This window comes from Salvelinus sp. IW2-2015, linkage group LG2, assembly GCF_002910315.2.
Source record: "Salvelinus sp. IW2-2015 linkage group LG2, ASM291031v2, whole genome shotgun sequence".
Lineage (NCBI taxonomy): Eukaryota > Metazoa > Chordata > Actinopteri > Salmoniformes > Salmonidae > Salvelinus > Salvelinus sp. IW2-2015.
The window spans coordinates 16,351,438-16,367,993 of NC_036839.1; the positions used below are offsets into that span (position 1 = coordinate 16,351,438).

The window sequence follows — 16,556 nt, forward strand, 5'->3', positions numbered from 1 at the left end:
TTCAAATTAGGTTTTTATTGCTTTCATTTCCAAAGCGCTCTCTGGTGTCTGGGAAAACACAGCATTCCCTCAATAAGGAAAACCAAAGTTTTCCCTCTCTGTCATATGCATATATCCATTTAATTTAGACTTGTAAAGGTCTCTTTACATATGGGAGGCAGCCTAGTCCAACAAGGGCAATGGTGCTTGGAACTGAAAGTTTATATTTTGTTTCACACATATTCTTTAAAGCTTTCCATTACAGTTTCCTTCATAATACACAGATTATGAACATCTCACATTTCTCACACAATTGAGGGTGGAATATAATAATCTTCAGAACACCCTCTGAAGTATCCTTACAACAAAGCATAACAGGAATATTCACTTTACTTGAATAATGGCGTTAGTGGTGATGGTAACTACCCTGATAGCTTTATAAGTAGTTCTAGAGTTATGTTGATGATACAACAAAATATTCTGATATCTTACTTATCACAAGGTCTCTCACTGTCCAGAGACATCTTATTAAAAGAAAAATGTAATTTAAAGTGATTTTTTTTWATTAAATTTTTTTACAACACATTTCAAGTCTCCTTACCACCAATGTAGTAAAATTGCATTAAAAGTGTAGGAAAATGGTAAAACTGTTTGGCACTTTTTATTTTTATTTTTTATTATTATTTCCCCCCATAAAATAAACAAGGAGACAAAAATCTTGAGGATGCAGTGATATTCTAACCATCTATGAAAAAAACAAGTTTAAAAATGCAGAATCTCTGTATCAACAATCCAATGACAGAATGTGAAACCAGAAGTACAGTAAGTGATTCAGCCCGTTAGAAAACAGTATAAAATGGCATCCTACAAAAAGAGGTTCAGAGCTGAGTAAAAATGCTGAAAATGCAGTCTCTGATGCAGTCTAAACCAGCGGACATGTCACCATTAAAGCATTAAAAAGCACCAAGATTGTGCATGGACACTGCTCAATGTACATATGTCCCAGATATGTGTAGAAAAGGAAATCAAGAGTGTCCAGAGAAGTGAAGTAAATGTGGCGCCAGAGGGGCTCTGCTTCAGCTTGCTGCTTGGGGAGTCGTAGTGTGACGAGAGGCTAGATGTGGCCAGACCGTATGGGAGATTGTGGTAGGGAGAAGAGGCATGGAGACAGGGAGAGAGCCCTTGCTCTTTGGATCAGTACGGATGGGKCTCTTTCCGGCTCAGAATGCGGGTGATGCTGGCAGAGACTGTGGCACTGCGAATGACCTCCATCCACCTGTATGGAGAGAAAAAGACAGAGGGTTTCACACTGCCCAGTAACATCTGTAAACAAACATACTATACACAATACAGGATAGACAGAAGTGTACTGTACCTCTCAAAAGTGTATTCGCTCTCAGATCTGAAGTAGTAGACGTGGGATTTGAAATGCAGTTTGAAGACATAGTCCTTGTGGATGTTTTCAGACTCAGTGGGGATGGTGACAGAGTAGCCCAACAGGGGGAGACTGGCCAGCGGATAGTCATCCTGGAGAGAGGGGAAAGGACCAAACAGGACCAAGCATTCTGAATGTTATAATGCTACTTACATCCAGTAACAAACAGTTAAAACAATCGGAATTTCAAGGAGCTACTCACTTTCACTCAGTGGTGTAAAGTACTTAAGTACTACTTAAGTAGTTTTTTTTAGGATATCTGTACTTAACATTACCATTTTTATTTTTGACAACTTTTACTTCACTACATTCCTAAAGAAAATTATGTACTTTTTATCCATACATTTTCCCTGACACCCAAAAGTACCTAGTACATTTTGAATGCTCAGCAGGACAGGAAAATGGTCTAATTCACGCATCAAGAGAACATCCCTGGTCATCCCTACTGCCTCTGATCTGGAGGACTCACTAAACACACATGCTTTGTTTGTAAATTATGTCTGAGTGTTGGAGTGTGCCCCTGGCTATCCGTAAATGACAAAAACTAGAAAATTGTGCCGTCTGGTTTACTTAATATAAGCAATTTTAAATGATTTATACGTGCACTTTTACTTTTGATACTTAAGTATATGTTTTTAAATTACATTTACTTCTGATACTTAAGTATATTTAAAAMCAAATACTTTTACTCAASTAAGACTTTTACTCTTTTACTTTATTTTACCAATTTTCTACTAAGGTGTCTTTACTTTTACTCAAGTATGACAATTGGGTACTTTKTCCACCACTGCTTTTCACTACAAAAACACTTGATAACACTATCATACTTTCATGGCGCATTTTAAAATGATAGAAAATCCCCCACGGCTACAGGTCACAGAACATGTGACAAAACATGAGTAACTAACTATAGCATTACTAACAATGGTTTCTTTCAGGTGGTGATTCTAATGGATTCAGGGGAGCTGTGCTGAAAGTGAGAGCAGATCAACCGGCATGGGGATGTGCGTAACTCCCTTACATGGCACATGGATTTGAAATTCCACAGAGAGATGGGATATTCTTAAATTAATAGGATATTGTTAGATTGTAAACAATACTGCCATGTTGAAGATCATGGATGATGAGCAGGAGGAGGGTAGGGGGTCATCCCCAACATACATTGCTGTGCTTCTGGCCTTCACCATCATACATGGATCATAAGGAGGGGGAGAGAGGAGAGTGTCGTCTTCCCCAGAACACATTGCTGTAGTTCTGGTACCATATGTATCAAGCGTCTCAGAGTGCTAACTTATAATTAATAAGATTACATGGACATGGGGGACCTGATCGTAGAGCAGCAATCCTACTCTGAGACACTTTGTGAATACGGGCCATGGTCTACACAGACAGACAGACACGAGGAGTTGGTGCTAGCCCTCACCTGGTGGGTCTTGTAGAAGAACAGGCTGAAGTTGGTGAAGACCACCCAGAGCTTCTGCCAGCCATTGCTGTTCTTGAACTTCCTCAGCAGGTTTCCTGACAGCTGATTCTACAGTAGAAAAACAATTTACAATCAGTGAACTTTGTTCATGTACTACATAGAAAAATTACATGACAAAAATAAATAAAAAACAAGTAGAGGGAATTTCAACAAACACTTACAGCACCTTCAGTAACTATTCACACCCCATCACTTGTTCAACATGTTTTTGTGTTACAGCCTGAATTTAAAATTGATTACATAAAAAAAAAAATAACACTGGCCTACACACAATACCCCATAATGTCAAAGTGGAATTATGTTTTTAGAAATGTATTAAAAAAGAAAAGCTGAAATGTCTTGAGTAAAGTATTCAACCCCTTTGTTATGGCAAGCCTAAATAAGTTCAATAAATAGGTTCAGGAGTAAAAATGTGCTTAACAAGTCACATAATAAGTTGCATGGACTTACTCTGTGTGCAATAATAGTGTTTAATATGATTTTTGAATGACTACCTCATCTCTGTACCCCACACATAAAAGTACGTAAGGTCCCTCAGTCGAGCAGTGAATTTCAAACACAGATTCAACCACAAAAAACAGGGAGGTTTTCAATACCTCGCAAAGGGTACCTATTGGTAGATGGGTAAAAAAATTGAGCATGGTGAAGGTATTAATTACACTTTGGATGGTGTATCAATACACCCAGTCACTACAAAGATACAGGTGTCCTTCCTAACTCAGTTGCTGGAGAGGAAGGAAACCTCTCATGGATTTCACCATGAGGCCAATGAGTTTAATGGCTGTGATAGGAGAAAACTGAGGATGGATCAACAACATTGTAGTTACTCCACAATACTAACCTAAATGACAGAGTAAAAAGAAGGAAGCCTGTACAGAATACAAATATTCAAATACATGCATCCTGTTTGCAACAAGGCAAACTGCAAGACATGTGGCAAAAGAAATTAACTTTTTGTCCTGAATACAAAGCTTGGGGCAAATCCAACACAACACATCACTCAGTACCCCTCTTCATATTTCCAAGCATGGTGGTGGCTACATCATGTTATGGGTATGCTTGTCATCGGCATGGACTAGGGAGTTTTATAGGATAAAAAGAAAATGAATAGAGCTAAACACAGGCAAAATCCTAGAGAAAAACCTGGTTCAGTTTGCTTTCCAACAAACACTGGGAGACAAATTCACCTTTCAGCAGGACAATAACCTAAAACACAAGGCCAAATATACACTGGAGTTGCTTACCAAGATGATGTTTAATATAATCGTCTTGAAAATKTATGACAAGACTTGAAAATGTCTGTTTAGCAATGATCAACATCCAACAGAGCTTGATGAATTGTTAAAAGAATAATGTGCAAATATTGTACAATCCAGGTGTGCAAAGCACTTCGAGACTTACCCAGAAAGACTCACAGCTTTAAATCGCTGCCAAAGGTGATTCTAACATGTATTGACTCAGGGGTGTGAATACTTATGTAAATGAGATATTTCTGTATTTAATTTTCAATAAATTAGCATTCATTTCTAAAAACATGTTTTGACTTTGTCATTATGGGTTATTGTGTGTAGATGTGTGAGAAGAAAGAAAAAAAACAGAATGTGGAATAAGACAAGAGGTACGAATATTGTCTGAAGGCACTGTATGTTAGTACGTAAGGAATAGTGTGCGCTGCACCGTAAGCTCTGAAAATAAACCCACTGTAATTAAGCCTGAGGCCTCTGTTCACTTCAGTGGTTTATCGGAGGTAAGTATAGCTATAAACAGACAGTGTCTATCCTGGGGTCCATCCAGCAACAGTTTAAAGTCACTGAACTAACAGTGACCTCTATGGTCACTGTAAACAACTGCCATCTAGTGGCAATATAAAGCATTTACTGTAAACTGAGCCATTATTAAGGCTACCACTAACTTATTTTAGTTCATCGTAGGTCTTTACAGGTGAAAAGTGTTACACAAAAGCGTTACACTTTTCACCAACGACCTCAAAGAAGATACAAGGTGCTAGTATATGACAGTAATGCTACAATGCGATGGGGAGGCCTCTCCTCTCTCCCTGGCTCCTTTACCTCTAGACTCCTGCAGGAATCACTAAAGGAGAGGCTGTGAACTCGATACCAGCAGATAAGAGACAGAGGCACTGGTCCCTGGCCACTGCTGGGCCCCGAGGGCCCCGAGAGGGAGGCCTCTGAGTCACTGACTGGACTAGGGTCCTCTACCACGGAGGACAGGCAGACGGACACACAGAAGAGACAGACAGAAAAGAGAGAGGGAGGGAGGGAGGAAAGGACAGAGACACAAAGACTGAGTAGGTGTAAACACACGCATGCACTGCAAGGGCTAAACACGGGGGGCGGGGGCGAGGGCGGGGGGACTAACGGTGAGTCCAGGCACGGCTCTGAAGGAGAGAAAAAAGGAGCGCAAAACCACACGAGACATCCACAGTAGAGATTAGATAAGAAAACCACACTGGAAGAGTTAGCCACAGAGGGCAAGATGAGAACAGTGTCCTTGCAGTGCACCCACCTCATGCTAAAGTCTGGTCTTGCTCTGGGCTCAGTATACAACATAACAGAGAAAATAAATAGCTTGTAAGATGCCGTCTCAGCTGCACTGAGATGTGCTGTTCAAGACTGAAAAACGTCAATGACATCCTGCCGAGTGTCCTATGTAGCAGTTCACAGAAGAGACAGTGCCAACAGCTTGGGGACAAAGCACTGAGGTAATCTAATGTCTAAATAGCACAGGACAGAGAGAGAGGGTGGCACGGGAGGACATTGTTCCCAGGGGAGAGAAGCACATTCAATAAGGAGAGGAAACAGATACACACTCAGATACATAGTGAGTGAGAGATGGGGTAGGGGAGGGCAGAGCAGGACAGGTTAGGACTGGTTGTGGTACCTCCACAGCTATGCTAAAGTCCACCATGGACACGCTGGTGTTCCTGTGCCAGCACACGTGCACCGTGGTGTTACCACGGTGAGGGGCCTGCCTCTCCAGGGAGGTGCGTGACGCCATCAGGTCGTCTTCAGACTCTGCCTCCGCACAGGAGTCCTCTGTTGTGGATTCTGGGAAATTCAGGAAGCGGTTAATTCCACATACACACGGTGACAACGTGGGAAGACGGATCCTACTGTAAAACCTGATGAGATAAATAGTAGCACAATACTTCATAGTGGCTAGGTTTATAAATACATGCAGACAGGCTGTATGAAATCATTTGAAAAATAATTTCAATCAAGGCTTTATAAACCATCAATTTGAAGCATTGTATTTGAGCTTATTCAAGCTCATTTCGGATGAATAGGTTGGCCCATTCTGCCTCTGAAGTTTCTGGAAGAGTACCAACTGTCTGTGCAATGAGTGAACAGTATGGTGAGAATTCAGCGATAACTCATTAACTCATGGGGTTGAAGATTCTCGATACACTACTAGTTGTTCCATATGGCAGGCCCAGTGCCCATGCTCTAAAGTCTGTGTACTGCAGTATCAGTGTCAACTTACTGTTATCAGTCAGACTTCTGGCCAGCAGGTCAGCTGTGTGGCCGTTGCTGGTCTCTGCCAAGTCAATGGCCATCTTAATGTCCTCCATCCACTTCTCCATCTCTGACAGGGAACTGGATGGGGAGAAAGAAAGAGAGAGAAAGAAAGAGAGAGAAATGGACAGAAAAAGTAATGCATTTTTTTCACCAGTGCTGGGCTTGACCTAATAAATATTTCATGCAGTTATTTTTTATGACCAAGTGTGCTGTATAAATAATGAATGTGTCTTTGTGATTATACAAATGTCTCATTGTCAACTGAGGTGCTGAGGGGACCGGTCGCCTGCTGATTCACCAACCACTTTATTCTGAATACCGACCACTTTATTCATACCAGAGCAAACATGAAAACACACATCCCTGTACACATACTGTTGTCTGGCATCTGTTGAACGACTGACTACCCAATAGTCCAGCTCGTTCGGAGTTCGGACCACAGACTCACCTAGCTGCTACCACCACTGACTGACGCTGCCCAACCAGGGTGAAGGCGTGAGGCACACCCCACTCGTCCTCGCTCTCCCGGATCTGGGGACACACAGACACAGTCAGTCAACACATGGGGCATGAGAGGAACAAATCTGCTTGTGGGAGAGAGGGACTGCGTGTGTGTGAGAGAGAGAGAGAAAAAGGGGGACAGGGAGAGAGCAACAGAGGGGGAATTAAAGAGAGACACAGATGGTAGGGGAGTTACTGTGGCACAGCACGCTAGTTTATTTACAGCAAGTAATTACAAACTTGTGACAGCTACTGTACTCTACTGTGCTGCACTCCACGCCAGGGCACAAGAGGGGGGTTAAGAAAAGGTGAAAGAAGAGAGTCAACTTACTGTCATGTCATGGAGAGGGAGCTGCCCATGCACTTTGAACTGGTTCGTCGCCGTCATYCCTCGACTCGTATACAAGAGGACATCATTGAACTGTCACCAAAGAACAAGAGAACAGTGAAGGCAATCATTAACGGGTTATTAATAGCCACACCAACCTCATTTATTGACTTCACACAAAAAGAACACTGAACGATTGTTTGTGGCTCGGTGAATACATTGGCTCTGTTGGGCATACGCCTGTTGCAACAGCACTAGATAACATTCAAGCTGTTTCTAACATCTAACATGAATCATGATTCAGATGAGTCTTGGTCTCATTAGATGCACTACAATAACGAATAGGGACACTGGCTCAAAAAAAGTAAACAGCTGCGTAGAAAGATAAGGAAGCCGTCATCTTTGAGGCATTTTGTACAAAGTCATTCGTACTGAGGAGGTTAAACACCGGGCTCTACTTTCCATAGCCGTCTATCTTGTGAGATCACTCGACTGAATAATCTGTTTAATAACTCATTCAGGATGACACCTCAGATGCATTGCAGACATTACCAGGAAAAACATTCGTTGCTGGAGGCCTTTTCCAGACAGCTTGCTGAGACAGCCTAACCGGATGAACTCCTGAAAAACACCAATCACAACAAATTCCATCACAACATCTCAGGGAAAGATAAAAACGGATAAAAACAAATGACTTTTTCAAACTGGCTACTCTCACATACAAAATGTTGATAATGKATTGCGTCCCAAATGGCACCCTATTCCTTACATAGTGCACTGCTTTTGCACTATATAGGGAATAGGGTGCCTTCAGGGACGCATCCAGATCCCTACTTGAACTCACCCGCCCTGGAGTGACTAGACTGTCGATACCAATCAAATCCTTCTTAAGCTCCAGTAGCTTCTGGAAGTTCTCCATCTTGATCATGCTGCCGTGGAGTTGGGCCACCACCTCTGACACGTCCGCCAGCGCGGCTACGGGAGAGGACACAGCAACGCTCAGTATGTGATGTCATAGACCTCAACTGCACCAGGGGGGCTCCCTAAGCTAGCCCGGCCTCAGAGAGCCCCTGACGGCTACAGAACAGTAACAGTTACCTCTGCAGTCCCTGAAATCCACGTGTGTGGGGGGGTAGTGTTTGCACAGACGCTCCAGGATCTGCTTGTAATGCAAGAGGCGGTGCAGGGGCCTGAGGATGAACACGTTGAGAGGGATGTAGCACACCTTCTGCAGCTCAAAGTCCCGGACCAGCACCTCCAGCCGCCGGGAGCCCCGGCACGCCTTCTCCAGCTCAACCAGGGCCTCCGAGTGCTTCTGGAGGTGGGCGGTCAGCGGCTAGAATAGAGTAGGGTTGAGTAGAATAGATCTTTATTGGCCATTTGCACACACACACACACACACACACACCACAGGCTACGGGGAGCACAGGGTCAGCCGCAAAACAATGCCCCTGGAGCAAGGTACGAGTTTGTACAAGTCAGCATACATTGGTCATGGTGCAGATACAAAGTGAATTTGATATAAAGTGCAAGAAAAAGCTGCCAAAACCTTTAGGCCCTGTAGATTCTTCAGCATGACATCACCGATGCGCTGGTAATCTCCTTTGATGTGGGCATTGGAGCGCCCTTCCCTATAAAAAGATAAAACACTAGCAACTTCATCTCTCTGGAACAGTTTCATGCTATGCTGTGTGCTGAGAGATTTCTGCTGTGGACAGCAGAAGAATTTGAAGCACTTAAAGACTCTTAAAGCCATATTTCATATTCATGTGAGCTCCAACACTCATGCAAGGACATTTAAATGGCGTTCAAGTGAAACGGGTGTCGTTTGACTGCACCGCTGAAAACCGCAAGCAGGTGTCTACCTTGAGCATGAATTGCAGTTGACAGCTAGATATAGCACCATGCAGACTGACCTTTCACCATGCTCGTTCATTCAAAATATGAACCAATACGTTATGGAGAGGGTAGTACAAGCCCAAAGAGGACATTTAGAATGTTATGCCTTTGAGATTACAACCCCTCTTCACTGACAAAACCCTCTACCAGATCTAAATAAAAGGTCAACAGTCAGGAGAGGGCTAATATAAATCAACCCTACGTCACCTTTGAATATGTAAAACGGAAAACAAGATAGCCAGCTTCATGTATCTGTGCTCTGTATTCGGTCTGCTGATTTGCCTTTGGGGCTTTAGCCACGCCAGAGGTCGGCCATGTTTTGAGAGAAAACACAGTCAGATCTTGCGTGGAGGTCTCTTTCGCTCTCGTTTGGTCTTGTAGTAAGTCTGGACATGTGATGCTGATCACTACAGTATGAAGTCTGTAGCAGTGACAGTCTGCCAGCCAGGGCTGTCTGTGCCACCATGGGGAGCTCTGATGTAAGGACCGCATTATTAAGAACAGCAGACAGTGGAAAAACCCACAGGCTAGGAGAAGTAGTGGCGTGATGCAGCGCGACTGTTGCCATAGCAACCCCAGCTCCCCAGGTCATCCACGGGAGGAGGTGCGTCTCTGCGATGAGGCCTCCCAGACTGAATGTCAATACCGCTCATTAGACAAAGACCAGGCCCCGGGATCAATGAGCCCAATTCACAATGACAAACCCCAACTGTGTTCTTGTTCTAAGGGGACCTTACACAAAACGAGGCTAAGAGCACTGGCATTTTAAGAAAAATGACCTGAACTATAAAAGAGATGTATCATTGTGATGGATTATAGTCGTCCAGTGAGGTACAAGGCCTTTCATGCCATCTCACCACAGAGCCAGTCTCTGCTCCACCTCTCTGAGGAAGCCGGAGTGGAACTTGTACAGAGGGTCAAAGTTGGAGAAGATGGTGCTCTTCAGGGAGTCCGGCGCAGCTTCATCTTTACCCACCAAGTTCTGAAAAGACTGGGATGACACACACACACACACACACACACACACACACACACACACACACACACACACAGAGAGAGTTCTGCATTAGAGCACACTCTTTATTGTGCAAATCGTGACATTCTCAATTGCCAGTAGCCAAAAGAGGACTTGCAATCTAATGAGGTGAAATGCAGTGTTTCTGGTGAATTAGGAGCCCATCTGCTTGGATTGCATTAGAATCTGCCTGATGTGCTGCTGCCAAAAGACCTCTGTGCTGTTGTTTAGCAACAATCACATTGGCCTCATGGCTTCCACCAAATCCTTTAACGACCTGTAGATGAATGGAGGAATCGACCTGGAGATGAATGGAGGAAATGGAGGAATCAATAGCCCATCATTCCTGACAAGACCCAGGGGGAGTCTATCATTAAAGGCTACCTGATCAGATTAAAAGGGAAGCTATARCCTGATGTGGTTTGGGGTGGTGGAGTTGGAGGTGGTGGGGGGTGGTTTAGCTGGTGTGCGTCCCATATGACACCTTATTCCMAATATAGTGCACTATATATACGCCCATAGTGTTCTGGTCAAAAGTAATGCAAAAGTATTCACACCCCTTGACTTTATCCACATTTTGTTTGGTTACWAAGTGGGATTAAAATAGATTTAATTGACAACGATCTAGACAAAATACTCTGTAATGTCAAAGTGGAAGAATTTATATATATTTTTAAATGAATGGATGATAAAAAAACGAATATATCTTAATTCGATAAGTATTCAACCCCCTGAGTCAATACATGTTAGAATCACCTTTAGCAGTGATTACAGCTCTGAGTCTTTCTGGGTAAGTCTCTAACAGCTTTGACCACCTGAATTGTACAATAACTGCCCTTATTCTTTAAAAAAAWTATTCAAACTCTGTCAAGTTGGTTGTTAATTATTGCCAGACAGCCATTTTCAAGTCTTATAGATTTTCAAGCCGATTTAAGTCAAAACTGTAACTAGGCCAATCAGGAACATTCAATGTCATCTTGGTAAGCAACTCCARTTGCTTCAGTAAGTATTTACACTTCAACATTTTATTGTGTTACAGCCTGAATTTAAAATATATTAATATATCATAATGTCAAAGTGGAATGATGTTTTTTGAATTGTTAACAAATTAATTAAACATTTAAAGCTGAAATGTCTTAAATTAACCCCTTTGTTATGGCAAGCCTACATATGTTCAGGAGTAAAAATTTGCTTAACAAGTCACATAATAAAAATTGGATGATCTTCGAATGACTACCTCATATCTGTTCTCCAACACACAAAATTATCAGTAAGGTCCCTCAGTCGAGCATTGAATTTCAAACACAGATTCAACCACAAAGACCAGGGAGGTTTTCCAATGCCTCGCAAAGAAAGGCACCTCTTGCTAGATGGGTAAAAAATTATAATGCAGACATTGAATATCCCTTTGAGCATGGGGAAGTTATTAGTTACACTTTGGATGATGTATCAATACAACCAGTCACTACAAAGATACAGGTGTCCTTCCTAACGCAGTGGCTGGAGGGGAAGGAAACCCCTCAGGGATTTGGTGACTAATGGTGAGTTTAAAACAGTTAATGGCTGTGATAGGAGAAAATTGAGGATGGATCAACAACATTGCAGTTACTCCACAAAACAAAACGAATTTAAAGAGTGAAAAAAAGGGAGCCTGTACAGAATAAAAATATTTWAAAACATGCATCCTGTTTGCAACTAGGCACTAAAGTAATAGTGCAAAAAAATGTGGCAAACAATTCACTTTTGTGTTATGTGTTTTGGATTTGCCCAAACATTACTCAGAACCACTCTCCATAATTTCAAGCACAGTGGTGGCTGCATCATGTTTTGGGTATGCTTGTAATCATTAAGGAATTAGGAGTTTTACAGGATAACAAATAAATGGAATGACGCTAAGCACAGGYAAAATCCTAGAGGAAAACCTAGTTCAGTCTGCTTTCCACCGGACACTGGGACATCYATTCACCTTTCAGCAGGACAATAACTTAAAACACAAGGCCACATCTACACTGGAGTTGCTTACCAAGAAGGCCGTGAATGTTCCTGAGTGGTTGAGTTACAGTTTTGACTTAAATCTGCTTGAAAATCTATGGCAAGACCTGAAAATGGTTGTCTAGCAATGATCAACAACCAATTTGACAGAGCTTGAAGAATAAAAAATAAAAATAAAAAGCCAAATATTGTACAATCCAGTCTCTTAGAGACTTACCCAGAAAGACTCACAGCTGTAATGACTGCCAAAGGTGATTCTGTCATGTATTGACTGGGGTGTGAATACTTATGTAAATTAGATATTTCTGTATTTTATTTTCAATACGTGTACAAAATGTCTAAAACATGTTTTAACTTTTTCATTTTGGGGTATTGTGTGTAGATGGATGTGAAAAAATAATCAATTGAATCCATTTTTAATTCAGGGTGTAACAACAAAATGAGGAATAATTCAAGGGGAATACTTTCTGAAGGCAGTGTATATTTGGCCTTGTATTTTAGGTTATTGTCCTGCTGAAAGGTGAATTTGTTTCCCAGTGTCTGTTGGAAAGCAGACAACCAGGTTTTCGCCTGTGCTTAGCTCCATTTAGTTTCTTTTTATCCCAAAAAACTAACAAGTCCTTGCCTATGATAAGCACACCCATTACATGATGCAGCCACCACCATGCTTGAAAATATGAAGAGTGGTACTCAGTGATGTGTTGTGTTGGCCCCAAACATAATGTTTGTATTCAGCACAAAAAGTCAATTTATTTGGCACAGGATGCACGATTTGGAATATTTTTATTATGTACAGGCTTCCTTCTTTTCACGCTGTCATTTATGTTAATATTGTGGAGTAACTACAATGTTATTGATCCATCCTCAGTGTTATGCTTTAAAGTCACCATTGGCCTCATGGTGAAATACCCAAGTGGTTTCCTTTCTCTCCGTCAACTGAGTTAGGAAGGATGCCTGTATCTTTGTGGTGAATGGGTATATTGATACGCCATCCAAAGTGTAATTAATAACTTCACTACGCTCAAAAGGATATTCAACGTCAGATTATTATTATTTTTTTACCCATCTACCAATAGGTGCCCTTCTTTGTGAGACATTGGAAAACATCCCTGGTTTTTGTGGTTTTGTGCGTAGGCCAGTGACACAAAATCTCAATTTAATACATTTTAAAATCAGGCTGTAAGACAACAAAATGTCAAAAAAGTCAAGAGGTGTGAATACTGTATGAAGGCAGTGTAGAAAGGAGAGGAACAGGGTTTAAAGGAGGTAAAGCAGGGTGCTGCTGAAAGGCCTTGGGAAGCAGACAGCAGGCAGCAGCTGTTTCTCAGATGACTTAACAACACCAGCCAATGGGGGAGGGTGGAGAGGGGGAGGGRAAAAAATGAGAAAGAATGAGAAAGAAGAGAGAGACAAAGAGTGACCGTAAGAGAAAGAGCAGCCAAAACAAATGTTTATGAGAAGTGTAAAAGGCTTCTCTAAACATCAGAGAAGACAAGAAGCGGCGGCCGCCCATATAAACAGCGAGAGAAGAGAGTGGTTCTGCAGTCTCTGTTTCCACATCTGTGAACGCTGCTACAACCAGAAGATGTTCACAGGGTGAATACTGAATACTGACTTCATACTGCACAACTAAAACACTTGCCGCCCATCCCCCCCCCCCCTTCCCCAAAAGACGTATAAATATTGTACTATAAATTGTTGCTGTATTAAACTTATGCTAAAACATTTATTTTATTCTACTGAGCCATTTACTTTATGTTCATATTATTATATTTTATCATGTCGTATTGCTGTTGCATTGTGGAGAAAGAACCTGCAAGTAAGAATTTCGTTGGATGGTGTATACCATGTGTGTACCGTACATACGACTAATAAAACGTGACACCTACACTCACAGCAACTTCCTTCACTGATTGCAATACACTGGACGGAGATGTTCCTTTCTTTTAATATCCTGTTTTCTTTTGCGTCTCCCTTGAGACAAACAAAAAGGCGTCCATATGTTTGTCTGTACAGAGGCGGTGGGAGCCAAAAGGAAATGACTAAAATAGGATGGCAGCCCAACGTTAAGCAGGGACATTCAAGGCCGTGGATCTCATTGCACTGTATATTCACAGCCTTGGGTGAGATAAACAGATTAAGACATTTCATAGCAGTCTCAGAGTATTTTCCCCACCTGCCAAAAAAACATCTCCCACCCCCACCACCACTGCATGGATCCCTGTGTGTTTGCCATATGCTCTTTTGTAAAGCAGCTAGCCGGAATAATCAATGTTTTCTGCCCGGAGGACAGCATGGGAGAAAATAAACAAAAGATCAGTGTTGAGTCCCTGAGAGAGCGGAAAAATCTATCTGGTGATGGGCCTTACCACAGTCACGACCTCCAGGTCCTTCAAATAGGTCCTCTCTGTGGTCAGCAGCTCCTTGGCAATAAAGTAGGCCTTGTCAGTGGGGAATCTCTGTGAAAGGAAGAAGACAGAGTGTTTAACTGAGCAGAGACAACACAGTAAGCTGTAGACTGTGTCTTGGGTATTTTTTTCACATTTTGTGTCAACAATTCCAGTGCTAAGACATGTAGCCCAGTTACAGTACATCACATTTTGTACAGTGTTCACAGCACTGGTCCCTGTGGGTAGTTATTTAGGCCAGGTAATCTGGGTCCTCTGCTATTTTAGGTACTATGTGACTGTAGCCTCTTTGAAGCTGGTTATGCTAACTGGAGATTTAAAACCACAATGACGTCCACACAGCAACAGACAACAATCCCTCTCTAGTTCTAATCATTTAACGGGGGCCCTCTCTGGACCACAAACCTTCCTCCGAACCTCGTCTTCATCGTCGGTGCGCACGCTTCCGGCATCGTTGAGCAGGGGGCTGGTAAGGGGGGAGGGCTGCCGACCGTCCGGACTGTGACCACAGAGCTCGACCGGCTTCTGACCGTTGACCATGCCCTGGGAGTTACCGGAGGAGGCGGAGAGATGAGGGCTGTTGGACACCACTCCTGCTGTAGCGAAGGAGAGGGGGGTGAGAAATGAGAAAGAGTTAGACGAACAAGTTAAATTACAGCCATATACATCTTATAGTATTGTCCCAGGGATAATAATGAGAGCTAAAATGGGGGATGTGCCTTGCCTGTAGCTAGTTACTGTAGCTACTTGCATCCAGACAAGAGTCACCCATGACTCACTCTGCTGCCCAGACAGCTCTAGTGCTCTTCTCTCTCTGTAATGTCTGCCATTTCAGCATGATACCATCAGGATTACGCTGCTGTTGGGTTGAATACAGTATTATGAATGACTGGAATCGCTTACCTAAAATCAACTACACTGCCACTAGGATGTTCACTAGGGACACTTGATTGCATACTTGCCCACTACCGTCTCCTGTCCTCTGATAGCACCACGTTGGCATGGACAGAACAATGATTAAACCAGCAACATCTCTGGTGAACACCTTACAGACGCCACGATACTACATTCTACAATGGAGGGGACAGCTGTGACAACAAGCACCACGGGAATACCAAACACGGACTACATAAACACAGCCACGAGACACACACACACAAATGAGTGTATATAAAAAACACACTATAAACACACACACGTACATTTAACAGAGCTATGCTACATCTACGACAGCACAGGAGGATGAGGATGGGACTAGCGTCTAAAAACGCTCACGAGACAATGTCAGGGGGTGGGGTGGGGGGGGTGGTCTTTATAAAAGAAGATTCCAGAGTCCCACTTCATAAAGGTCAACTTTATTGACACTAGTGCACAACCGTATACAAGGTTAAAAAGTGTAGAAAGTCTCCCGGGAAAGAGAAGAGCCGGTAAAATCAGTATCAGAGCCCAGTGAGTGTCAAAGCAACATCAACACGGGACCGTAGCAAACAGTGTGTGACGGAAGTGAGTAAGAGAGCGAGTGAGTGAGAGAAAGAGGGAAAGAGAAACAAGTCAAATTGGAATTTACAACAAGCATATTCTGGGACTTGTCTAATAGTACCTGTAGGTGTCACAGTGCACAAAGCGCTTCCCAGAATAATCTCTCTATTGCAGTATTACTACGGATATAATACCACTTTACTAAAACTTTATTAAGACAGTCAGTTGCTTTAGAGGGAGCATACCGATTGTACACTCAAGCTATATTATACAAATCAATTGTGTCAATCGTAGGAGCAGCACAATCTGCAGAAGAAGCATTTTGTGTCCACTCGTTGTAAAATTGAACTTAAGTCGAAGTTTAATGGGTGAGCAGTAATCATCGTAACGTAATGCACATTGTTGTCTCAGATGGACCAAATTTGACCTTACTGCTGAAAATGCTACTGGCTTGTCTGATGTGAGTGATATCTGCCTGGTGAAATGTTACAGTAGGTA

The 16,556-nt window shown here is 42.5% G+C and overlaps 1 protein-coding gene across 5 annotated transcripts in view; it reads right to left on the reverse strand.

Moving 5' to 3' along the window:
• Window positions 1-16,556, reverse strand: part of farp1 (FERM, RhoGEF (ARHGEF) and pleckstrin domain protein 1 (chondrocyte-derived)) — an 83,554-nt gene continuing 66,998 nt past the window's right edge. For 2 of the 5 annotated variants that reach the window (XM_024004270.2, XM_024004295.2), the window contains exons 14-27: window positions 14,985-15,175; window positions 14,541-14,630; window positions 10,022-10,155; window positions 8,815-8,896; window positions 8,364-8,601; window positions 8,110-8,240; window positions 7,818-7,886; window positions 7,269-7,358; window positions 6,885-6,967; window positions 6,402-6,514; window positions 5,799-5,965; window positions 2,838-2,945; window positions 1,355-1,506; window positions 1-1,255 (exon numbers count right to left, since the gene is read on the reverse strand). In XM_024004270.2, the coding sequence (XP_023860038.1) occupies window positions 1,174-1,255; window positions 1,355-1,506; window positions 2,838-2,945; window positions 5,799-5,965; window positions 6,402-6,514; window positions 6,885-6,967; window positions 7,269-7,358; window positions 7,818-7,886; window positions 8,110-8,240; window positions 8,364-8,601; window positions 8,815-8,896; window positions 10,022-10,155; window positions 14,541-14,630; window positions 14,985-15,175 (1,730 nt within the window). In that variant the 3' untranslated portion in view covers window positions 1-1,173. The remainder of the gene's footprint in view (window positions 1,256-1,354; window positions 1,507-2,837; window positions 2,946-5,798; window positions 5,966-6,401; window positions 6,515-6,884; window positions 6,968-7,268; window positions 7,359-7,817; window positions 7,887-8,109; window positions 8,241-8,363; window positions 8,602-8,814; window positions 8,897-10,021; window positions 10,156-14,540; window positions 14,631-14,984; window positions 15,176-16,556) is intronic. The other 3 variants (XM_070447563.1, XM_024004279.2, XM_024004286.2) reach the window with 2 other exon arrangements.